This window comes from Eupeodes corollae, chromosome 1 (assembly GCF_945859685.1).
Source record: "Eupeodes corollae chromosome 1, idEupCoro1.1, whole genome shotgun sequence".
NCBI classification, from domain to species: Eukaryota; Metazoa; Arthropoda; class Insecta; order Diptera; family Syrphidae; genus Eupeodes; species Eupeodes corollae.
The window spans coordinates 89,829,421-89,856,990 of NC_079147.1; the positions used below are offsets into that span (position 1 = coordinate 89,829,421).

General features: G+C 33.6%; 1 protein-coding gene across 1 annotated transcript in view; it reads right to left on the bottom strand.

Annotated features, from left to right (window-relative positions):
- The window catches only part of LOC129942084 (serine/threonine-protein kinase 32A), a 171,231-nt gene that overhangs the window by 28,778 nt on the left and 114,883 nt on the right, over positions 1–27,570 (bottom strand). Inside the window, exons 3-7 of the mRNA XM_056050884.1 lie at positions 24,661–24,716; positions 14,149–14,314; positions 13,733–13,803; positions 8,492–8,580; positions 7,394–7,431 (exon numbers count right to left, since the gene is read on the bottom strand). Coding sequence (XP_055906859.1) covers positions 7,394–7,431; positions 8,492–8,580; positions 13,733–13,803; positions 14,149–14,314; positions 24,661–24,716 — 420 coding nt within the window. The remainder of the gene's footprint in view (positions 1–7,393; positions 7,432–8,491; positions 8,581–13,732; positions 13,804–14,148; positions 14,315–24,660; positions 24,717–27,570) is intronic.

Consider the following 27,570-nt stretch of genomic DNA (forward strand, 5'->3'; position numbering starts at 1 on the left):
AAATTAAAGACCTATTTAATAAACATAAATATATGCATAGATTGATGCATAAATGGTTATTTATATAAAACACTTTTATGCTTGTTTGTGGTATATACTCCTCACTTCAATATTTTACCAGACGGAATTATTAATAATAATTATTATTAATCCATTGACTTTGTTAATTTACGTCTCTGCTTCATTTGTTCATACACAAAAGGGAATCGTAACATTTATGTTTGGTAATAAATTACTTATAAAAGCTTCGGTTAGCCGCAAAATTATTTTTTCGCATTATAAAATCCGCATCTTTAAATAAACCTTTGAGTTTATATTCGAGTAATACGTACAGATAAAGAACATACTAAGCCCATAATTTTCAATTGTTAAATCGATATTTAACATATATTTTGCTACTAAATAAACTCACAATTATTAAACATGTGACAAATCCTTTGGTAAAGAATTTATTTGTGATTGAAAGTATATTTAAGCCCCTGATTAACAAATATACGGATATATTGTGAGCCTTTTTCGACTTCGAAATTGAGGTGTTTTTAGACGTATCATCATCAATTGTTTGCGGGAGGTAATGTAACTGGCTAATTCTGGTTTTCTTCAGTCGGTTTGGCTTTATAACAACGGAAACTTTACAACTCTAATCAAACCATGAGTTTTAATTGGGCTTAATAAACGGTGATATTTTAAGAGCTTGAGAACTTAAAAAAAAAAAAAACGCATACAATTTGCAAAATTTCATCGATTCTTTATTTGAAACGTTAGATTGGTCCATGGCATTTACTTTTTGAAGATAATTTCATTTAAATGTTGACCGCGGCTGCGTCTTAGGTGGTCCATTCGGAAAGTCCAATTTTGGGTAACTTTTTCGAGCATTTCGGCCGGAATAGCCCGAATTTCTTCGGAAATGTTGTCTTCCAAAGCTGGAATAGTTGCTGGCTTATTTGTGTAGACTTTAGACTTGACGTAGCCCCACAAAAAATAATCTAAAGGCGTCAAATCGCATGATCATGGTGGCCAACTTACCGGTCCATTCCTTGTGATGAATTGTTCTCCGAAGTTTTCCCTCAAAATGGCCATAGAATCGCGAACTGTGTGGCATGTAGCGCCATGTTGTTGAAACCACATGTCAACCAAGTTCAGTTCTTCAATTTTTGGCAACAAAAATTTTGTTAGCATTGAACGATAGCGATCGCCATTCACCGTAACGTTGCGTCCAACAGCATCTTTGAAAAAATACGGTCCAATGATTCCACCAGCGTACAAACCACACCAAACAGTGCATTTTTCGGGATGCATGGGCAGTTCTTGAACGGCTTCTGGTTGCTCTTCACTCCAAATGCGGCAATTTTGCTTATTTACGTAGCCATTCAACCAGAAATGAGCCTCATCGCTGAACAAAATTTGTCGATAAAAAAGCGGATTTTCTGCCAACTTTTCTAGGGCCCATTCACTGCAAATTCGACGTTGTGGCAGATCGTTCGGCTTCAGTTCTTGCACGAGCTGTATTTTATACGGTTTTACACCAAGATCTTTGCGTAAAATCTTCCATGTGGTCGAATAACACAAACCCAATTGCTGCGAACGGCGACGAATCGACATTTCACGGTCTTCAGCAACACTCTCAGAAACAGACGCAATATTCTCTTCTGTACGCACTGTACGCATTCGTGTGGTTGGTTTAATGTCCAATAAAGTAAACTGAGAGCGAAACTTGGTCACAAACGCATTAATTGTTTGCTCACTTGGTCAATTATGTAGACCATAAATCGGACGTAAAGCGCGAAACACATTTCGAACCGAACACTGATTTTGGTAGTAAAATTCAATGATTTGCAAGCGTTGCTCGTTAGTAAGTCTATTCATGATGAAATGTCAAAGCATACTGAGCATCTTTCTCTTTGACACCATGGCTGAAATCCCGCGTGATCTGTCAAATACTAATGCATGAAAATCCTAACCTCAAAAAAATCACCCTTTAGATTTTTCCAGGATAAAATTTCGCAATCTGCAAAGAATTAAGTTTTGAGGCGTTGGTGTTGCGTTTGCAAAGAAAAAAAGTTTACGTGAACGTTTTTGTGTTTGGGGGATGATGTAGTAAAGCTATGCTAGTGAGTGACGATGATAAATTCTTCAAATTGAAGACGTTTTGAAGAGGCAAAGCCAAGCGACTTAATAATGTTCAGCACGTCTACTGATACCAGTGAAATAAGCAAGCTAGAGGGTGATTTTTTAGCTATTATCTTTTTGGCAACACTGGTTTAAACAGCTGACATATGTTTCATGTTTTGTTTTACTATCAAACATCTACAGTTTGATATATAATTTAATAATGAATCGTCTTACAAACGAACAACGCTTGCAAATTATTGAATTTTATTATCAAAATGTCTGCTCTGTTAATTAAGTTCATCGCGCGCTTCTTCCATTTTATGGTCAGTTTAATCGACTCACTGAAGCGGGTGTTCGGGCTTTTGTGACTTAATTTTACACCAAATTTACATTAAACCACTAACACGCTTACGTAGAGTGCGAACTGAAGAAATTATTGCAACAGTTTATTAATGACCACCAATTCACTAGTTTACACTACATCTGTTGCCAAAGAAATTTTAGTTTTTGCTCACTACACATGATATGATATTTCAAAAATATAATTAAAATATTTGTATCAGCTCTAGTTTCTGCGATTCAGCTTTGTAGGTATCAAACGGAAAAAACACTCATATATTAAAAAAAAACTTCATTAGAAAGAATTAATCGTTGAGTTCTAAAAAACTTAGTTTTAAAGCTTTTCGGTGATGTGTAGACTTTGTAAAGTGAAGTGAATTACCAACAATAGTCGGACATCATGTTCTTATACCAGAAACCCTGGTACCGCTCTTCCATGACGCGTAAGTCTTAATTCATATCTCATATCTCCTAAATTTTTCCGGAAACCTGTCCAGCTGACTGTAGAGCAAATGGAGTTTTATGCTCATAGTGCACCCCATATTTTTTAACTGTAGAAGAAGGTCTTCTACGAGTTCAATATAGTTTCCGGATTTTTTATTTCCGAGAAAATTTTGAAATACAGAGACGAAAGCTGTGCAAGCCTTTAGTTCTAACTCAGTCATAGAATTTATAAATTGGGTATCTTCCGTCAGTTGTCTGATTTGGGGGCCATCAAAAATACCGGCTTTAATCTTTTCCATAGTGACCGAGGAAATTTTTGGCAGATGAAAGCAAAACATATCCCGTCTTTATCTAGTGATTTAACAACCTGTTTCATGATACCCAGTTTTATATGTAATGGTGGAAGGATGTCCCAAAGACATATAAAACAGGGAAATTTAATAACCACTTTGTTGACCGAGAAGAATGTTCAAAATTTTTAAATCGACACAAATTTGGCAATTATGGTCATTGTATTAAATTTTGTTCAGGACTAGCGAAATGTTAAAATATTCTTCCTTCAACTTGGTACTGTGGGCAATAAGTACCCCAGCATATTTGTTTCCATTATGTAAAAGAATACATTTTAGGGTTCGTTTTGAGTTGTCAATGAATAAACGCCAGTCTTTTGGTTCGTATTTTTCAGCCCATTTTTAACAATAAGTTTTTGATATATGTACATATTCTTCGAAAAAATAACCCCGTAATTCTTTATCTCTCTCACGATTAAAAGTTTTTTTAGTATCTGAGGAAAGCAAATTTTTTTCTTTCAATCTTAATGCTAGCAGTTCTGAAGCTTGTTTAGACAAACTTAAATCTCTTACAAGATCATTTAACTCCTTTTGGGAAAAGCATTTTGACTCATTTGACATACCTTGAAAATCAGCATCAGTATCATTTTGTGATGAGCTTTGGTCCTTCAATGTCTTGTTTTAAGGGTTCAGGTATATTTTCAAGCACTGAATAGTCAGGTGAACGCTGCCCTGGACGTTGAACACAACTAGTACCGTGTACTGGCATTTAGCTCAATTTTTAGTGTTTAAACCGTTTATATTGACGCTACAAAAATAACAGACCTCGAGATGATTTCGTCGAGCTCCCCAAGTTGTCGGTGTTTCAAACTTGAAAGCACTTCTTTTACCACTTTTTCATAAACTTAAATATTCTACACACGACTTACAAACAGAATTAAGAGCCCAACACTTTTCATTTTTATCCAAGACTATGCCAAAATACTCAAAATAGGTATTTTTACCAAACTCTGATAATATCAGATATGTGTAGCAAAAATGATCTGGGTTATTTAAAGAACGTCTTTTTGAACTACTCATGACGCAAAAACTTGAAATAATAATCTAAACACCTTACAATACGTCTACTATCGATTAATACACAGGCTTCAATGATAAAAATCAGAACCAAAGTCACGCGAGCTGCTAAAAAATTTTAACGGTACATTTGAAACAAACAAGTCATAAGTAAGTACTTTCGACTACAAAATTTGCGGTGACAGACAAAAATATAAATTTTGTAGACTATCGATTCGTCGCCGTTCGCAGCAATTAGACCTCTGTTACTCAACAACGTGGAAAATGTTGGGAAAAGATTTAGGTGTGATGCCTTTCAAAATACAGCTGGTTCAAGAATTGAAGCCGAACGACCTACTGCAACGAAAAATGTTTGGTGAATGGGCTCTTGAAAAGTTGGCCGAAGATCGACTTTTTTTTTTACCGAAAAATAGTTCTCAGCGATGAAGGTGATTTTTGGTTCAATGGGTTCGTAAAGAAGCAGAGTTGTTGATTTTGGAGTAATTATCAGCCAGAATCAATGCAAGAACTACCAATGCATAAAGAAAAAATCTCAGTTTGGTCCGTTCTTCTTGAAAGATGATGAGAATCGTGAAGTAACTATGATTGGTGAGCGCTACCGTGAGAGACATCCAACTTTTTTTTTGCCCAAGATGAAAGAGCTTCACTTGTATGACATATGGTTTCAACAAGATAGTGCCACATAGCACGCGCAAAAATGGGCTTATTGAAAATTTTGAATAACACATTGAGATGAGTATAGTACGATGCATAAATCCAGCAAATCAGCATTAGGAAAAGAGAAAAGGGTTGGGTAAGTGTGGTTTAAATTAATTGTACATTCGTTTTGTACGGCTAAAGAATGATTATCTGTGCTTCAAAGTACGAAAGAACCAGCCCAGATATGGGAGTTATATTCAAGTTTTGGATGTATATAAGTCTTTTAAATTGTATTCCGATAAGAATGAGAGACAAATAACTAATATATTAGTGATTGTGGCACTACTCAATGCTCAAAAATAAACCATTTAAGTTAGATCAGTTTGAAATTTTTGTCAAGGTCTTCATTGATATTAGAAGAATCATGGCTAATGAGTCTAAAAGGACAAGTCGTCGGCATACAGTTTTTGATCAATCTTGGAAGCTCATTTACGACATAAATACAGAATAGTAGAGGACCCAATATCCACCCTAGAGGAACACCGAACGAAGTGTGTGGGTAAAAAACTGGACAAACATTCAATAATCCGAACTGCTTGTTTCCTGTTAGTTGAATAAGAATATACAAAATAAGCGGAACTTGCAGAAAAATACAACTGCTGCATAAGTTTTGTACACATAATAACATGGTTGACAGTGCCAAAAGAGTTAGAATAATCGATCAAGACTAAGAAAGTTACATCGTCCTTATCCAGCGCTTGTTACATTTCTTCAGTCACGCAAAGGAGTGCTGTTGTACAGCTGTGCTTTTTCCGGAAGCCAGATTGATTTGGAGTACGCAAAGAATTCTTGAAAGGTCCGAAAAAACTCAAGACATCAAAATAATATTTAATGCATATGTAATGTATGGCAGCAAAAATTAACAAAATCATTTTGAAAAATGATTACAACATCTGAAGAAGGTGAGGGATGTGAATCTGATGAAATGATCAAGAAGTTTGGAGACAAAATGGAGCACTGAGACAATCCAACATTTATATAAAGTGTTTTAGCTTGAATCCGACTAACGGTTTGAAAGAAAATTCCAAATCCAACGAAGATGGAATTTGACGATGCCAAAAGCATGCAGTTTCAATAAGAAAGCAAGATAGCTTGAAAATACAATATTCTTACTTTTTTAAAACGATGTAAATATGTGTTTTACTGTTCGATGAAATGAACCTACCGCAACAATAGTTGACCTCTTGATACGAATGCCATACTAATGGCAATTAAGAACCTTTCGTTCCCCAAAAGGTTTTTTAATCTGGTTTAAGCAGGGTTTTCGTGGCTAAGGAAGGAAAGGACGTTAGTGAAATCGTTTCTGCGAAGAAGATGCACCTTTTTTGGGGATGGTCGAACAATTGCTGCTTCCAGCTATTCTGAACGAAACCAGATGATGGAATAGTTTACGCTAAGTTTTTGCTAGGGTGGAAGAACACCCTTTCAAAATAATATTAGGGATACTATCTGGAAAAGGATTTATGTACACTAACTATCAGGTAACGTGGAATTTATGGCAAATTGCTTTGCAAGGAAATTAGCTTCCTCAATATAGTTAGCTCAAGAAGTGTTATTGACAGCAAGCGTATGAACCAAGGAAGAGGAAAAACTCCTCATTTTTTTACGAATGGTCAAAAATTCTTACGTACCTTGGAACTTATTCGGATGCTCCGTTATTAATTCAAATAATTAGAAATATGCTAGTTAATTGCATAATATTTAAGAATTAGTTCTTTCAAACGTTTCTTGAGATCTTACATATTCTTTTAGGTTCCTTTTTGCTATAGTCCAATGGAATGTTAACACTCTTTGTTATTTTTCGTCTCTGTGTTCTTTTTTTTTTTTAAATAGGCCATTCTTTAAGGTTATAAAAGCAATACATTTTTCCAGAAATCGAGTTAAACTTTCAAAGAAAAAAAACACACAACTTTAAATATTAATACAAAATTTTAAGAATTTTCAAAATGAATATTTAAATAATTGGATTAATAAAATTTTCTTGATATCGAAAACAGCACTTTTGTAGAAGTTTAAGCATGTTTTTCATATTTAAAGTCGATATAATTATAAAAAATTAAAAATGTAAAAAAAAACACAAAAACTTTGCGTCTGTTGAAGGATTCATAGTTCAATTAAATTAGTTCAGTACAAAAAAACGTTAAACGTAACCCTTAAAATCAGTTTCATATCCCTTTTACCCGTTAAAACAAATCACACACAAAGTTGAACCGTCGTATAAAGGGGGGCTGGGTCGTGAATTTAAAGATTTAGAAGGAAGGCCCATTACATTTTTGAGTGTTAAATGATGACGACGAGCGACGACGACATCGTTAAACTTTTTTAACTCTTTTACGTAATAAATTCTTCTGTCATAAGATCTTTACAACAAAAAAAGGAAGTGAGGAAAGAGGAGAAGGAATTTAAGAAAATTAATCTTGATTTTAACTCACCAGCATCATCCAGAAGAATATTGTCTGGTTTGATATCCCTGGAAATAAACAAATTTAATGAGTAACTTTATATGAAACATTAATTCTACGAAATGAAACCCAAAACCAAATTTAAATTTTAAATTTTGTCAAACAATATTCAAACTCTGTTAAAAAAAATATTAGCTCTGACTATTGGAGAAACAATCAATTTTGATACTGTTTCGGAATAGTAGAACAGAACGGTACGAATTTAACTGCATTTCCGGAATTGTTGTAACCCAAAACAAACATGTACCTAGTTCTTGTATTCCAAATGGGGTCAGGAGCTATCAGAATGTCCATTCCATGTCATCATATAAAATGATTAGGAATGCTGCATCAACGTAGTCGATACTTAAATGCTTTCCCATAACAACCCAATAAACAACAAGGTGATGTGGTGTTTATAAGAATGACTGTAATTTAGCTCAAAAACGTTCCAAAACACTGACCAAATCCATCGATTTTAAGTCAATATGTTGGAAGTCAATGTAGAACAAGTTGTTCCCATTATGTTCTTAAAATTTCTATAGCTAGCAATTTTATTACCTGATGTGATGTACATTTAGGTCATATGAACCATAATTTTCTCAAAACATTGATGGCAGGTCATGGTGTGAATAAGGTGATGAAGTAAAAACCACGACACGATTCAAGGGAATTTGTGTAGTTGGCAGTTTTACAACGTCCCTTTAGTCAGCTAAAACCCTTCTGACATATTTAGTGTAAAACTTTTAAACACCATACCTATATGGAGATATAACTAACTTTAAATGAAATTCTCATTAAGTAATTTAAATTTTTAATTAGCCTGTCACTTCTGTGCATAGTTTAGGTTTTTAGACTTTAATACGTTTCACTTATGTATATTTCATCATTTCAAAGGTAAAATTCATTTAGTTACAAAATAAAAGTTAAGAGGAAAAATTTAAATTGCTTCACAAATTTAGTAAAAAACATAATTTTTAGGCTAAGCTGATTTTTTATTTGAATCCTATTTTGTTTAAAAAATATGTATGTCTATAGTAAATTAGTTTTACCTTTGGATCGACGAAAATATGATGAAAATAAATTTACCTATGTACTACTCTTTGTTTTTGTAGATATTCTAATGCTGAACCAAGTTCACATATTAATAAGGCAACGCTTTCCTCAGAAAATTCAACCTGTAATTAACAAAAATATAAAAGAAATTTAATTAAGATATTTGCAAATATATTTCATAACTTAGACTATAAGTTTTATTGTATTTTGTGGGCTTATAGATTAAATTTTATAATTAAAAAAAATCAATTTATTTTTGATTAAAAGCTGTCAACACGCAGATTGTGTAATTTTGTGTTTTTATATCTATTAACTTTATTATAATGGGTGGCAAAGAGACAAAGTAAAGATTTTTTGAACAAAAATAATATTTAATTATTGTCCCATCAGAAGCAAAGTAACACAAAAATATCAGTTAAATTTTAAACTTATATTAAGCTTACAAATAATGATTAAATTTAATGAAAACAAAATAATGCTTTTTAAATTCAATGGAATCAAAGAAGAACCGATTTTAAAGTGACCAAACAAAATGTACTTTTGCCACTATAGGCTTCTGAAGGTATTTCCAACCCAAAGAAACATTTCAGAAAGATTTGTTTTTAAATCATATCGTTTATAATATCGCAAACAATTTATATATGTTTTTAAAATATTTTTTTTTTTTTAAATAGGAGACATTTCAAAACAAATTTTTAAACACTGTTTCCTGTGTGGGCACACTCTAAAAAGGCTATAAACTTTTTGTTTTTGACTGTGGTTTTAGTAAAAGTAGGGTGTACAACAAAGAAAAACTCTTGTTTCAAAGAGAAAACATGGTAAAAATGTAAACAACTTACCAATTCTATTAATTCGTGCAAAAAAGGCTACATAGGCAAGTTTAACTTACAAAGTTTTTGAAGATTCGGTAAGGATTAGACCGTTTTTAAAATTGAAAAATTTACTAGGCAGTGTAGAAAATCTTCTAATTTTATTGCAGATTTGAAGGGGACAGTTTTCGGGTGGGGAACAGTTCATGTAATTGTGGGAAACTTTCAAGTAATGGTGAATTCATAAGAGCTAGTGTCATAAAACCGTGGATATTTCATTTAATTTTTTTATTGTTCTTGTTGATATTTAGCTGTGGAAAAATTTCACTTTCACTTTCGATTTCTATTTATTTTTTTTGTCTCAAATAAGTTCTGTACTTAGTATTTGTCTTCTGTGACGCCCCCATATAAAAACTATTCACATTAAAATGAATTTAGCTCGAAAACTAATTATTTTCTTAACCAAGGCTAGTCGGGCCTGCGGCATGGCAAATCGGGTAGTGGGTGATTGGCTTAAACTTGGCTTAGGCCAGCAATGCAGCTTTCTTGTCACTATATCGAAGTTCTTGCTTTACCTCGTCGTGGTGGCCCGCGTGCAATGATTTGTATTTCCCTATATACATAAGTTAGCTAAAATTGCAAAGGCGAAGTTTCCTGACTCTTCAGGATAGGTTACGGAGATTAGCACTCTTCGTAACTGAACTGCATCCCGCTATGGAAACCGAAAATGCGGCTCGGATAATTATTGATAACTCTTTGACTACTTTTGGCTATTGTACCAGCACAAGGACTGGTTTCTGGTATATGAGGATGCTTTTAGACGCATAATGCCAGATTCCTCCAACAGGTATAGGAAAGATATCTTAGGGTTAAGCAAAGTGCCATGTTTGGGATCGGGCAAATACAAGTCACCGTCGGGTAACACTGTCATGCTCGTGGAACCACTCGGAAAGCTAGAGTTGGGTTCCTCTTTACAAAAACGGCAATTAGGAGCCTTATTTCGTGGGAGCCCGTTGGGGAAAGGCTTATTAAAGTTAGGTTTCAGAGTAGAGTATGGCCCGTCACCATTAAACACTGTAATACGCCCCGACGCGACGGAGCTCGCATCTAATGAAGAGAAAGAATGTTTTTACAATTAACTAGGATCCGCCTACAACAACACACCCCGTGGAGATATTATTTGGGTTATGGGAGACCTCATTGCTAAGGCTGGCAGTAACAACGTGGGACTATAAGGCATGTGATGGGTGTTCACGGAGTCGGAGGCTATGGCAATGACTTCTGCAATGACAATGGCCTTGTGATTGGTGGCACTATGTTTGAAACAAACTGTGCTATAAAATTAGCTGGGTGTCGACGGACAGGCAAGCGCCTTAAAACCAAATTGACCAATTCGCAATTAGTGGACGCTTAAGAAGCAGTCTCTTGGATGTCCGAAACAGAAGATGTGCCGACATGGGACTTGGCCGTGACCACCACTTTATGATAGTTCGAAGATCTAACTGAATAAAACGAGCCCAAAATTTAACATCTCTTGACTAAAGGATCTCAGGACCCGTCAACAATTCCGGGACCACCTGTCTCACGAAATGACAACAATCAGTAGCACAGTACATGACTACATCGAAGACATTGGAATACTGTGAAAAATGTTTTCATTTCAGGTGCTGGCAAAAAAGTCGGTCAGAAAGAAGGAAGCACCTGGCTTTCAGAATAATCTTGGGCAAGGATCAATGAACGCAACCAATTAAGGGCTCGAATAACTGCTTTACAAGGGTGAGAAAGAAATGAGGAATCCTCGTACCACATGAAAAAGAGAAAGGTTCACTGCAGTATGCACCGTAACAAGCGTAACTACATCAACGCATTGGAGCAAGAAGGAGAAGATACTGCATACAGATGCCACAGCAGGACCGTTTACAGAATAATTAAAGAGCAGAGTAGACGGTACTTTGCTTAGTGCGGTAGATGAACAAGTCATAAGGTGAAAAGAACACTTTTCCTCGGTTTTAAACCGCGTGTTTGCAAACATCGTGCAGCCGAGGGCTTCTGAAGCGCCCCTAAAACTAATCCCCAAATCCGCACCGAACTTCCTAGTAAAGATGCGATCGTTTCCGCAATTAAAGCACTTAAGAACAACAAATCGGTAGGACTTCATTGAATTCCCGCACAGTTTTTGCAAGCAACGCCAACGTCATCAAGCGAACTGCTTCATTTGCTCATTAAACAAGTCTGGACCAGAGAAAGATTCCCCGATGAGTGAAAAAAGGGAATGATCGTCATGCTCCCAAAAAAATGGGATTCTTAAAAGTGCGAAAACTGTAAAGGAACTTGCGTTCTACCTGACTTTGCCAAAATAGCAGCAAAAATCATACTGCAATGCATCAGAGAACACCTTGATGCCTCAGAAAGGATGACGCGCTGGATCCTCCTGTATTGGTCATATCAACACCCCGCGGATCATTATTGAACAGTGCGTTGAATATTGAGCACCACTACACCTGCTGTTCATTGACAATATATGACGTTCTGCACGTTCAGAGGATTTTGAAATCCATAGCGGAGTCAGACAGGTCTGTATTCTGTAGTTTTTCTTGGTGAAAGTACTGCGTGCAGCTTTGTCCGGTAGTGGTGGGATCCAATGGACTTTGACATCCTATTTAAAGCACTTGGATTACGCGGACAATGTTTGTTAACTCTGTCATAGAATCATTGGTCTCCATCAAATGAAAACAAGTGTGGAGAGAGAAGCTGAAGTCGTGGGGCTGAAAATTAATTGCAAACAAAAAATAATCAGCCTCAGAACCCGACCATCCACTCAAATAAATATTCCCTCGCAGCAGTTGAAAAAAGTAGAGAGCTTTTAATACCTTGGAAGTATCGTCTCCATTGAAGGCGGAATAGAAAAAGACTTCAAAGCAAAAGTGTCGTTCGGTATGCTGTCAAAAATTTGGTGGAATGACTCTATTAGCCTCAAAAAAACTGACTGCGACTTTCCCACAAATGTCGAATCTGTGATTTTGTATGGGTGCAGCACCTGAAAGGTTGCTTCAACCATTACAAGAAAGCTTCAAACCTTCGTGAATAGATATCTTCGAAACATCCTAAGGATTTTCTGGCCAAACCGAATATCTAATGAGGTTCTTTAAAAAAGGACAGTTTAGCAACTTATAGACTCTATTATACGAAGGCGTAAGTGGCCAAGCAATGCTCTAGAATCCGCTCACACAAGAAGGAAGAAGAGCTGGATGACCAAGAAGCACATGACGCAGGACACTCGAGGCATCAGTCCGGAAAATCCACCAGCTTTTATCAAAACAAGCAAGACTGGTGTAACTTCATTTGAGGGAATTTATGTATCTCAGAAATGACCAAAGAAAATGAGTTCATACAAAATTGATTGTAAGACCTTTGGGACATTTTTTGGACCGTTAAATTTAACAATATTTGTGCTTTTAAAAGTGTTTAATTTGCATTAGATCAGTGCAAAGGCAGGTTTAATTTAACTTAAAATGATGAAAGAACTCATGATCATTGCCATAACCTCTTAAGATATATATGTAGGTTCAAAGTCTTTGTACACAGAATATGAGGTTCTCAGGCCGTATTTACACAATATAAACATTTAATTGCCAAGCTTGCAAGTATACAAAAGTAAGCTATAGGGCTCATAGTATTGTCTATATTATGTCTCAATGGAGTTTTTTTTTTTTAATTCAAAACAACTTCATTGTTATTTTTCGAAACTTGGTGAAAGCTGTTATCGAATCTGCAGTTTTTTCCACAAAAAAAGAAGTAAAATAATCTTATGGAATTTAAAAAAGGACTGCATACGAAGTAAGAGCTAAGGCATCTTTCCATACCCCTGAAAATAAATCAGATGATGTTGATGGTGTTTCCATATCAGCGGTATATTCGAACACCGAAACAACATCTTCGAGTACAACATAAAAATTAATTTAAAAAAGACAATTTAACTTAAATGGGTTCATAAGAGGGCAGACATTCAAGGTTCAAAACATGGTCCATTTTTGTAAAACGTCCGTTCGTCATTCATAATAAAAAAACTCCATAAGTTTATTTCTCTACAACAAGGATAAAAAGAAAATCAAAGTTCTGAGAAACTTCCAGAATCATATGCTACTCCGTTTTCTGATTGCATAGCAAAAGATTAGAACTCCCTTTTCGCTCGAGTAATATCTATATAACTATTATTATATTTAAGTTTATTTTGCAAACTTTATAAACAAAGTTCAAAAAAAGTAATAAAAGAACAAAACGCACAAATTGTTTAGCAGCGATGGAAAATCATTACTTAACATTATAATACCACTTCAAAAGCCTTTTTATTTTTGTCAATGTAGTGGATCTTAATTTAGCATTAATAAATGAAATTAAACCGCTCTATTCAATTATTAAATTTCTAAGAAATTTATTTTTGTTGTTTATTTTACATCAGACTTACCCTTTGTTGAAGGTGATATCTGAGATCTCCTCCAGTGAGTAAGTCACTCACCATAAATAAGTCCTCCTCATCTAAAAAATGCAAAAAATAAATAAATAAAAAATCATTTCTACCATAATTTCACTTGCAGAAAAACTGAAAACTGAAAGTATTAAAAATGCAAATATTTTCTGTGCTCATTTGAAACTTATAAATTCTGTAAATATTCATATAAGTTCAAGCACAAATGTTAGTACGTAGGTGCTCAACTGAATGACTTTCTAAGCACAATAACACTTCAAAAATATTTATGTGAATTTTTTTGCAACTGTATAATATGATGCATAAGAACTTGACTTATGTATGTACTTTACGACAGTTTAGTATAAAATGAAAATATAAAGTATACAAAATTCTTCTTTAAAGAAACAACTTACCTTGAAAAGAAAACCATAAATTCACCAAAAAAGGATGCTCCAATGACGAAAGTAATTCAACCTCTTTGATAACACCACCCAAAGCCCCGCGGTTCTCACAAGCTCCTCGACTTACATATTTCATTGCATATAATATTCCAGAATCACGTTTCTGTACGATACAAACCTGTTGACAGAAATATACAAAAATATAAAAAACATAAATGTAAGTCACATGTACATTGTACAAGTGAAGGTGAGGCAGGAGGTAGGTATGAAAGGTATGCTCTTAAACTGTTTCATCATTTATTTTGAAAGGAAAAATGTCCCATATATATACATAGCTATTTGCTTGAACTGACTCTTTTTTTTAATAGGGGCTGTCGACCTGGAAACAGATTTCAAGGCTACAGGGTTGCCAGATGATGGGGGCATATGCATGGATGTTTGTATTATGTATTATATTTGGAGCGTAAATAAGAATGGTTTCTCTTTAAAGGGGACCAAAAATAGTGACAATTATAAAGAAACGAGCTTATGTGTCGTATAAGGACTTGGTAATCACCACCCCACGGGTTTCATGAACCAGAAAATATTTTAAAAGACGAGTAGATTTGTTTTTCATAAATTACACATCGGTACAATAACGCATTATGGTGAATTTCTGCAGAACTAGTCTTTTATGTTTCCGTACGACCCATCTATGGATGGGTCGTATATGTGAAATGACGAACTCACTTTATCCCATCAATCAAGATGGAATCGGGTTTGACTTAGCGCAATACGGATTAAACCAGTATTCATAACACTGAAATTCTGTGAGTCTCTTCAGTATCGGCCCTGACCTTTAATTTAAAAAGAGGCTGGGATGCGACCCACTCTGATAACTTCCCGTCTGTCGATTTGTCTTGCTTAAAAGTTTGTCTATATGTACTCGTTTCAATATTTACCGAATTTGCGTACTATTTTTTGTAGATTTTTTTTTTATGAAAATACGGAGTGTTGGATATTTATATAAAAATTACCGAATAACCAAAACAATATTTTCTGTGAAATAAAATAAAAAGTCGAAAGTAATTTTTTACCAAGTTTTAGTATTGTTTTTTTTAGAGGTTAATTTTTATAACAAAAACTGTCAATTCGATTTTTTTCAAAATTTTATCGAATGTTGAAAACAATATTTCTTATAAGATAAAATTATTTTGAAGCTAATATTTCAAATTTTTGAAATGATATTATAGTCGAAAATCAATTTTTACCAACTTTTGTTAAATTTTTTGTACAAAAACTGTCAATTCAATTTTTTTCAAAATTTTACTAAATGTCGACAACAATATTTTTTGAAAGATAAAGTAGTTTAAAGCCAATATCTACAATTTTTGAAAAGATATTTGAGTCGAAAATCAATTTTTAACAACTTTTATACATTTTTATTTTTTGTAAAAAAACTGTTAATTCGATTTTTCTCAAAATTTGTCCTAATGTTGAAAACAACATTTCTTATAAGTAAACATTAGTTAAAAGCTATTATCTCAAGTTTTTGAAAAGATATTTGAGTCGAAAATCATTTTTTACCAACTTTTGTTATTTTTTTTTCGGTTTTTAATTTTTTGTAAAAAAAGTGTCAATTCGATTTTGTTCAAAATTTTACTGAATGTTGACAACAATATTTTCTGAAAGATAAGTGAATCGATATTCAATTTTTACCAACTTTTAAGTAATGTTTGTTTTTAGATTTTTATTTTTTATACAAAAAACTGTCAATTCGATTTTTTCAAAATTTTATCAGATGTCAAAAACATTATTCTTCGTTGCACAAAATTGTTTTGGAGATGAAATCATATTTTAGTAGTAAAATTTTGGAGGTGTCAAATTTTCTTTTTCAGTTTTTTAATTTATAAAAAAGAACAGTATATGGATTTTTTTCAAAAAATATATTTCTTTGATATCACGTTACAATATATTATATACTATTTAATTCAAGTCTCTAGCGTTTCTGCTTCATAAGATATCTAGGGTTAACCAAAATATTCACCTTTTTTTCAAACTGCTATGGTAAAAAAACCACCTACGCAATTTTTTTGAGAGCCCTTTCTGCATCTTTCTGCCTTATTATCTGTATAACAAAATTTATTTGAAATAGATATCTTCTTCTGGTTCTTGAGCTATGGACGATGAAACAAATTTCACGAACGTACGTACATACACCTGCACAGACATCTTACTAAGAATTTTTTATTTCGACTTTGAAACGTCGAGAAATGTCAAAATTTTCAATTTGACAAATCGAACCCATTACAATAACTTCCTATGGGAAGTTAAAAACTAAATATTCTATTTTGATTCCTTTCATTTAGCAGCAGACGGGCCACATTTAATTTCACTTAAAAGCATTTTTGGTAAATATTGTAATCTTAATTACTGCATTTTTAAGAATAAGTTGGAGAGAAATTAAATAAAAGAAAAGTCAAGGGTTGGTCGTTTCTGTCTTTTTACTTGCGACATATAGGAACTATATGGCAAGTTTTGCATTCGTGCAAAATTTCGAAATCGAGATTTTAATCAAACATGATATTACGATGGTAGACAAGTCGAAAAAAGTGGGTCCCGCGATTCCGTCCGGTCGGTTTTGTCTGTCTGTCCACGCTCCTACAGCCTAAACCATTGGGCCGATTGAGTTCAAACTTGGAAGTTAAGGTTTTGAGCAGATTCGCGTCAGGCGTTTTTTTCATTTTTTTTTTAAGATCAAAACTAACAGTGGCCACCATACAATATTTTTGGGCAAAAAACGAAAATTCGAATTTTCTCAAAAACAAACCGATAGATTTTCTTTAAATTTTCTCTAAAATTGCTCAGGAAAGGTACCGCTCATAGAACCGTTATTTTGTTTTTTAATTTTCTCAGTAGTTTATAAACCGATTTCAATATTTTTTTTTCTGAATAAGCTCTTATATTACTTTAACAATATTTGATTATCAAAAGTGCAATTTTTTATTGTTTGGATTTTTAAAAAAATATTGAATTTTATTTTTTCAAAATTCAATATCTCAAAAACGTTTCAACATTTTTTTACGAAATTCAAACGTATAGCGTATATTAACAATCTCTAAACAACTGCGTACCAAAAATATTTTTAGAACAAAATTGAAAAATTTTATATATAAAAAATTAATTTAAAAAAAAACCGCTCTAACGATTTTCATAAAAAAAATTTGAAAAATAAAATGTTTTTTTATTTATAAAATGGCATTTAAATTTTTGAAGACAAACTTATTTTTCGTGCGAAATTTTGAATATTAAAATAATTTTTTTTTAATATTTTAACTGTGCGTGAGCCCGAAAGAGCGCATTATTTTGACAAAATTGTAATTACATTCCTAGCTTTTATCTAAATTAGTGCATTTGGTACATATTTATGTATTTTTATAACTAAAATTATTGTAAATACCAACGATGGCCGCCCATGTAGCGCAACTGTATCGGATTAACGAATATGATTTATTTAATCAACAGTCTATTTAAAAGTGTCTATCAAGAAGTATTATCTTGGTAACTTTGTATATGTGATTTTAAAATATTATTCTTTACGAATATGGTTGTTTCACACATGATTTACTTGCCTTCGCTATATAAAAGAATAAATACTTAGTACAAGTTAAATAAACGGGCCAGAAAGAGTATACGTATTTTCTATTAGAATCACTTTTTCAACTTATAGGTACACATTATACCTATTTATAAAGGTATTACGTACAACTTCTACAACTAATGCTTACGTGTCACTTCATAACTAAAATCCAAAACGCACAAGAGCCTGACATCTACCTGCTACCTAACTACACAACCAATAGGCGATCGCTTTACAATTTAAAAATTCATGGTCATGCCTCTTTCTTATCTTATTTATTTTCCATCCTGGTTCTTGTAATATGAAATTACAATAAAGCTATCTAAATGAAAAAAGCTTTTAAGGAACAAGTTGAACCTATATGAATCGCATTGTAGCTTTATAGGTAATAGAAACCATTTTTCATATACAAAGATCGTACCCAAGTAAAAGCAGACTTATGAATGTAAATAAAAACAAATATCGGTAAAAGATCCTAAACAGATGACGTAAGCATGCAAAAGTTTGTTTTATCCCCTTATTAGATACAATATTAATCCATTTTGTTTTTTATATAAAGTGTATTGAAATAAATAAAACAAAAACAAATTCATCAACCTTCAGATGGAAGCTCTTTATGTGAAAATATATAAAAGGATAGACTCAAATAGAATAAAGGAAATTGTGTAGACTTTTTGGGTCGAAAATTAATTATCTCCCTTATTCTGCTGGCTGCTTATGGGAATGAAAATAATATTTTTCTCTCGCTCCCTCTGAATTTCTCCACTTTCGATACTAACGCCACGCCAACGACTCTGCATCTGGTCGCCCTAAAAGATTCAGCTCATGGGAGTACTATGGTTTTCATTATGTACAATTGTACATAATGGCATTTATATCTTTGAAGACAAACTTATTTTACAGGTATGTATATTTTTAAATCTTATATAAGTACTTTTTTAAAAATACTCTTAGCATACAGGAGCAAGTTCGTGCGACCCAGTCGTGCATTTTATTTATAGTGCGCTTAAACTTAAACTTAAATCTGGCTGCGGATACAAAAATTTAGATTTTTTCGAGTATCGGTTCTCGATCGGTGAAAAATTAAATTTCTTAGGATGGTAACTCGGTTCACCGGGTAACTCATAAAATCTCGAGGGCTATGTTCGCAGAGTACAACACACTTTAAGTGCGTTCTTTTATTTAAGTTTATTTTGAAATAATATTGGAACGCACAAATCAAGGAATGTGTCACACATAGTTGTTCTATGGTATTTAATATTTTTCGTTTTATATTTGCGAGATTGAAGATATAACTACAACGGCCACTTTTTGTAAAAAGTGGGAAATTTACAAAAATACACTTTTTTTTCTTTTGTAGCGCCATTTGAATTTAAAAACAAAAATCACAAAAATAATTTTTGACGTCAAAAAATAAGCTTTCGATTCGAGTCAAATTTGAGAATCTGCAAGGTGGTAAAGTAAGGAAAAAGCGGAAAAATCTCAGACTTCATGATCTATTTGAGACTTGAGATTCAAAAAAAATAAAAATTTATAGTTATATTTTCATCGGACTGAAAAAAAACAAAATATTTTAAATAGAAAGTAAGCAATTTCATTTTTATTTACTTTTTATCTTAAACACACAAAACGAAAACTTTTGACAAAATAAAACATAAATTAGTAAACTTAAAATGAATAAGTCCAAAAATTGTATATTTAGCCCAATTATGGATATCAGTTTTCCCTAAAAAGAACAGCAAAAAATATTCATGAAATAAAATGTTCTTTGGGCAACTCTGCTTTAAACGTCAAACAATTCCCAAATCTGCAACCACACAACATGGAAAACACAAATAAACTGTAGGTAATTTGTAATCTAGCTCGTATTATTCATCAAAGTTGATTTGATTTTTAGGCCAAGAAGAATCTGGAGGGCAGAAGATACCAAAACGTTTCTAGATGCTTATTCGAAAAGAAAATTTGAGTTTGAAAGTGCCAGACTGAACAAATTTTGTTTTGCTTTATTTTGAAATGTCACTTTTTAAACAACGAATTTGACACTGCTACTAACCTTTCAATAATAATATGATGATCCAATTCTTCCACATTTTACATACGAATTTCAATTTCGATCTTTTGACCCAGCATATAAATGGGTCACCTATAAGAAATTTTCATGAACGACGACTTACTGCGAACATATACCCCAATGTGTCAAAAACTTATCCGAAAGCAAAACTTAAGTAACAAATCAATGTTTGAACAAATGCAGATGGATGTACAAATGAAAAATCAGGAAAAAGGTGAATTAGCATTTATTTAAAATTATAAATCAGTTACATAATAAAATTCTTTCTTAAAATATGCAGCAGCAAGAAAAAAACCTGGACAAATGAGGAGAAGGAGGCCTTGCTGGACCTCTACGCTTATTTTCTAACAGCAAGACAAGTCTACCAACTTAAAATAAACTAAAACAGCTGCAGAGAGTGTTTTTCGGGAAATTGAATTTGGCAGCAGGTGGCGATTTCAAAAAAACACGCCTTGTGTTGACGTTCAGTTGCGTGTGCCATACATAATGTATAGATTTTAAAAGTCTTTGTGATTTGCAGCTTACTCGTAAGAAATACAGACTTCAGAAAGCTCAACAAAATAAAATCTAAGGTTTAATAGCAAAAGCTACCTTATTTTCAAGATACCTGAGTCAAAACCTATTTTTTATCTGTTTTATTATTTTTGTAAGCTTTGGTTTTTTTGTAAAAAAGTTGTTAAATATTTCGTTTATTATAAGAATTCAAGTTCAATTCAATATCTATTATATAATAATATCAATTTTGAACAGTTTGTAGACTTGCGACATATATGAACTACAACTATGGGAAGTATTGCATTCGTAAAAACTTTTGAACTCGAGATTTTCATCAAACATGACATTACGATGGTAGAGAAGTGGTCAAAAATTGTATTATTTTCAAAAACAAATCGAAGGATTTTTATCAAAGTGTCTCTAAATTTTGTTTCCTTAGTTTGCTTCTTTAAGTTAAAAACATATTTTTGTTTTGCTCCAGAAGGGTTCACGAAAAAACTCATCCTATAGACAATTTTTTAAGTCAAATAGTCAATTTTTAGCCGATAATCGCGATAGTCAATAGGACAATTTTCGGCTGTCAATTTTGGAATCCGCAATTTGTTTACAACTTGGTAGTGAATATGACCACTGCATTTTTAGCTTCCACATAAGATCTTTGATTGTAGTATGGAACCTTACACCGCTGTCTTGTAGTCCAAACAGAAAGGTGATCTAATTGATCTAATCGAATGTCCTGTGATGGCATTTTGGCAACAGATTCTTTCAATTTCTTCAATTGTAGATTATTCACCATGACATACAATTGCCATGCATAAGTTTATTAGTTGCACTTAGTAGATATGCTAGCATGGCATAGATAATCGGCTAGGTTAGGTTAGGTTGGAGTGGCTATCCAGATGTCATTGACGCACTTAGACCTCAAGGGTCCATTGTGATACCTCTAATGAGGTTACTCATGGGAGGGTAATGAACTTAAACAAACCATTTCGTACTTTTAATAAAGTTAGAGAGACGTTTTGTGTCAATCGTTGCCAGTTCACTGGTGTTATCTAAGAAGGGATTACTGAGAAAGTTATTCCTTCTAATGGAGAGTGCTGCACATGTACATAGAATGTGTTGGACCGTTTCCTCTTCCTCCTCGTCCATGCAGCTTCTACAGAAGTCATTTGTGTAGACCCCTAGCCTCAGAGCATGTCTTCCTATGAGGCAGTGTCCCGTTATTACTCCAATTGTAGAGTTTATACTTTGTCTGCTCAGTGATATCAAGCCTTTTGACCGTTTTATGTTAATACTTGGCCATATTTGCTTGGTTGATAGGCAGGTGGTACTCTGTGAATATCTAGCATTTGTTGTTTCTAGAGCATGTAGCAAGTGGTTATGTTTTTGTCTAACATGAGGCAGAAGTGTTCCGTTTTTGGCGAGCTCATCGACTTTGCAATTTCCCGGAATGTCTCTATGGCCCGGCACCCAAATGAGGTGAATGTTAAACTGTTCCGTCATCTAATTCAGAGATGATCGAAAATCGTGGACTGTTTGAGAGTTTGTGGACACAGACGCGAGAGATTTAAGAGCGGCTTGGCTATCTGAGAAGATTAGCATATCCTTACAAGATATAACGTTTTCTTTGAGCCAGGATAGTGCTTCTCTAATCGCCATTACTTCGGCCTGAAATACACTGCATTGATTAGATAATCAGCTACGGCGGACTTGAAATATGTCTCAGAATCATTAAGCGATCATGTGGAAGAACATTCTATGGTAAATTTCTTGTATCTGATTTTTATTCTATAACATAACATCCAAGCATCCAACAGATCAACTCGACCCATTTGCTGATTATATGTCATGACTGCCTCTGGGTACCTCTTTTTTTTTGTTGAAACGTTGGACTTCAGAAGACGATGTTCTGTCGACGAATGTCGAAGCAAGGTTCACAATTCTCTTGCCAAAACGTGTTACCGCAGAAATATCCAGGTAATCAATTGTTATAGAATTTTTCAAAGTAACACCTCTTTCTATTTTTATTTCAATTCCTTTTCATTAGGAGCCTTATAACCCGGAATCCGATTGGATTTTATTGTACCTAACGCTTTTTTTGCTAGATTAGTCACCAGCGGTAAGGGCGTTTACCGGTTGTCAAAGAATAATTTGTAGTTTGATCCTTCGGGAATAATTTTCGCCAGTCGAACAACAATGTCATTGGATGTATCTACTAACCTTTGGCAAATCCGTTAACAACTGTACATGTCCTTGAGCTCCAGTATAAAGTTCAAAATCTTAGTTGAACTTAGGGCTACAACTGAGAACAAAATTTGTACATCCCCATTTCTGTGGTTTTTCTGAGTTGTGTTGCCGGTTGCTATAATTTGTTCATCTACTGCTATACATGCTTCTCTTGGGACAGTAAGGATTTTTTCCATTGTTTGGTCCAATAATTGTATGAACCTTTTTATTTCTTCGAACCGGTTACATGCAGTTCCAACAAAACCTAGTTGATGGGAACTGTACGATGGATATGTAAAGGCATATTCCAAAAAATTGTTCAAGTTCCATTGCCGCAAACTTTTTTGGCACTTTTTTTCACAGGAGTATCTGATTATTTCTTGGTCTATATTTTTGAAAATTTCGTCCGTAAACAAGTACTTGAAGAATTGTATTGGGGTATCCAAGCTCCCTTTTTTCTCAGGTAATGTCGTTCAACCTGTGAATACGGTTTCATTATCATCTTTTTCCTTAAATCATCCCGCTATCGGGATTTTTCAGCACTCGCACTTCTACTTGAGGGCGGTACCATCTTTAGTAGAGGGATCTTCTAATTCCCAATCGGATTCATCAGACTCTGGAATATATAGGGTAGAAGTATAGACTTTTTGGATACATGAGCTAGTCCAGCCGACCCAGTAGTTTATTTTAATTTGTTGGGTTTTTATATAATTTGTTTTCGATGTTCTTACAAATTTTATCTGATTTCAAAAACGTTACCTCACGAAGTGTTGTCACGTTTTTTCAATTTTTTAGTTATCTTCATTTTTTCGAATGTAATCAAGTTTCTTATCACGACGCAAGGTATCATATTATAAAATTTGATTGAAGTCGCAAGCGTTATTGGGTTGGGTTGAGAGATATTAAGGCCTAAACGAATTTTTTCCTTTTTATTTCAAATTGCCAACGAAAAATACACTAACTCAATTTTTGTAAAGTTCTTTCTACATCTTTTGATGTTATTATTTGTAAACAAAATTAATTTAAAGCCCCCCCTCCTGGCTCTTGCGATATGGCCTAAAGCTGAAGAATATAACTCTACTGGTTCTTGAGATATGGCCGACAAAAGGAACTTACAAAACGAACACACTGACATTTCTGTGACAAATCTGACGGATGACGGTAATAAAGGAAGTTATTTAATGACAGACAATGTGACTGTGTTTTAAAAAAAATTGTGAAATTTGTAAATATTATTAAATATGTTAAGAGAAATTAAACAGTAACTACGTATTAAGCGAAGTTGGGCTTAATAATTAATTTAAAAATCGATTCCTGACAGTGTTATTGGCAAAAGCATGACAGACCCTTAATGGCAACGACTACACTACAAATTAAACATAATTTCATTTGTTAATTTTTGCATTTGACTTTAAATTAATAGTTGTCCTAATTTAAATTTCTGGTCGTCACCATCGGCTTCTCTCAAAAAGTATCCATTGTGACTTATAAAAAAGGTCAAGGATAATGTTTATAATTTTTAAAAAATAAGAACACTATACCTTTGCAACAGCAACGACAAACAAAAAACGTAGAAGAGGACGACATCGACATCAGAACTAAAACAAAAGGAATTAACGAAAACAGCTCACTTCTTACTCTTCTTATAACAAAAAGCTGTTAAAATGACATTTACACGTTTCATTTCTTCGTTTTATTTTTCCAGCGAAAATCTGCGACAAAACCTCCATCCGCATTTTGTGCTTTGTTTTTCTTTTTTTCGCTTGCATAGAAGATTATTTTTAAGAGGGTTGATGTAGAAGGTACCTTACCTAAATGTAGTGTAAGTTAGGGTCGGAACACAAGTAACGAAACGAGGAGGGATAAAGTAATTTTAATGTCTATCAGCATCACCCTATATAGAGTTCAGTTCGGTTTGGTTCAGTTCGTTCGGTCGGCTGGTTGGTGGGAGAGAGAAGAAAAGCAAAATAATATGATTATTTTCTTATTTCCTCTCTCACTCGCTCTTGAAGTGATTTTACCTCTCGACAAAACTCAAAAGCACTCTCGCAAATGAAGAGATTAATAATTAAATATAGGAAAAGACTGTGTTGAGTGTTTTCACTTCACTTACCTTGCCAAAGCTTCCCTTTCCGATGGCTCTGAGAATTTGAAAATGATCGAAATTGACTGAAAATGAAATAGACAAAAGAGATAAATTAGATGATAATATAAATTGAAGCACATATTTTTAAAATTTTATTTTTTCAGTTTAAAAGACTTAGATGGAAATATTCGAGGGTGCTGTAATATGATTTAAGGCGTTATCCTTGAAAATGCGAACATATATTATGTTAATAGACTCACAGAATTAGTAACGTCTCAAGGGAATCTCCTTCTTTTTTCCTTACATTGAATTATGGATATAAAAATGTTGATTAAAGCTTTTTATTTAAAATATCCTCCATCTCATGTCTTTCGTTGAAGGTTATAATAAAACGTGTCTCAATTATTAACGTCAAAATTGATTTGGCGTCGTTTGGATAGTAAAACGTAAACATTTGAGAACTGACTGTTTGATTTTCTGCCATTTTGAAATTAATATGGGTGCAGTAATAAGTAAAATAACATTTTGACAGCCTACTGTCATTTTTTGAAAAAATAAAGCATTTTGGGAGGGTACATATTTAGTTTTAAAACAGTATTTTCTTCAAAATTAGGCCAACAGTACTAAAAATAAACCATACAAATCTGTAAACAGGGTGCTCATTTAAACCTTAAAGAATCTGGTAACTCTTGGAAACATTGTATTTATAGTTTAAGGAGGTTGTCTTAAGTTGTTGTCTTAGTTGTCTAAGTGAGGTACTATTTAAACAAAAGTGAGACATTAAAACTATAATATAAATAAACTAAAACATCAACAGCCAAATAACACTCGAAACTCTAAAATGTATTTCTGTACAACCCAAAAAATATTAATTTTTAAATGATTATAGTAAATTAATGAAGTTTTTGTCAATGTGAATCAAATGATTTGACAGATGAAAAAGAAACCATATTTTGGCTTACTTACTTAAGGTGGCCCTACAGTTCGGGGCGGACTTGGACCTCAACCAACATGCGTCTCCAGCCAGCTCGGGCCCTAGCTAGCTGTCTCCAATTTCGCACGCCAAGTTGGTTGAGGTCTTCACCCACCTGCGTGCGCCACTTGAGTCGTAGTCTTCCTCTATTGCGCCCGTCCTTCGGGATTGAATTCGAAGAACTTCCGGGCTAAGCCGTTGGACTTTAATTCCGCTAACTATAGGTCAGTGTCGTTATATCTTCTCCTCCATTCTCCATCTACATATGCATTCGGGACCAAAAATCACCCGAATAATTTTGCTCTCAAAGCATCCTAAAACACTCTCATCTTTCTTTGACAGTGTCCAGACCACAGCACCATAAATGAGAACTAGGATGATGATAGTCTTATAGATGGTGATTTAAGATGCTCGAGAGAGGACTATATTACTCAATTGCCTTCTTAGTCCAAAGAAGCAGCGATTTCCCAGAGTTATTCTTCGTTTTATTTAAGCGCTGGTGTCGTTGTCTGTATTTATAGCGGTGCATAGGTAGACAAAGTCCTTAACTACCTCAAAGTTATAGCTGTCCATAGGGACGTTTTGTTTAATGAACTGCATACACGATTCAATTTTATTTTCAATTTAGTTGTCAACTAAATTGATGCTTCGCCACGCACTACATAAACGTTGTTGAAAGACTTCTGCTTCAACTGTCATATTTCTCTTCTTCTGTACATTTTCTATTTGAATTATCAATTGAACTGGTATGTGTAAAGATAATGGAACAGACTAAGAGTATTTTCATTTTAAACGTTTATAATCCTCCAAAAAGGTTAGAGTCTGTTTATAACGAACTCTCCTTAGCATAAGACTTTGTTATCAGTTTGTCCTGCGCTGACACCAATATTTTACTTCTAGGTGATTTTAATTTAGCACACAATGACTGGATTCCACCGGAAGACGAATCTTGCATCGAAGCCTCTCTCTCTTCTTCACAATTGGAACTAACTTTTCTCGATAAAATCATTCTTACTGACTAACGGCAAACAAGCTGCATTAAAACTCAAAAAATCGATATATCGATTTAGTATTTTCTTCTGGCGAAATCTAGATCAGGAATTACTAATATTGATAAATACTACCCCCCTTGGACATTTTTCTTGACTTAAGTAATCACCTTACTGAACGCAGTAATTCCTTTGATTGCTTAATTATATAATTTTTACTTTAGAAGACCTGATTTCCAGTTGTTATCTGAAGATTTAACCATTTCTAGAATTGCTGATACTTTAGAATTTTCTATTATTGACGAAGCAGTTTCAATTTTTTATAAGATCCTAAATAATTGTTTAGAAAAAAATCTACCTTTTAAGAAATCAAGAAATACTAACTTTCACCACCCTTGGTACACGAAAGAATTGCATAACAAAAGAAATAAGGCATGGAAAACTTATCTCAAAACTCTGTCTCCAATCAACTTCTCTGTTTATGTTGAATTCTTTAATGAATTTAAATCTCTTTCTAATTTTGTGTACGCTTGTTATGTTACTGATATGGGCACCTCTTTGAAAGAGAATCCTAAAAAATTTTGGAAACTTGTAAACTTAAAGAAAAAATCAAATGGCTTTCCAGTTAACTTCACTTACAAGAACCTTTCATTAGATAAAACTTTTTATATCTGTAACGATTTTCATAATCTTCATTTTATTTCGAAAAATAGCTGTAGTCACATCCCAGTGTTACAGAGTACGGTTCTTGATCTTTTATCTGCGTTGAATGATGACTGCTCAGCCGGTCCCTATGGTATTCCCCCGATAGTACTAAAAAAGTGTAGTATTGCTTTAGTTGAACTCCTTACGTCATTTCCAACACCAATTTTCAAGAAAGTTAACAAGGCGGATATAACAAACTACAGGCCCGTTGCAAAGCTTTCCTGCATTCCTAAAGTGTTTGAACAAGTTGTTTGTGAAAGTGCAGCATTT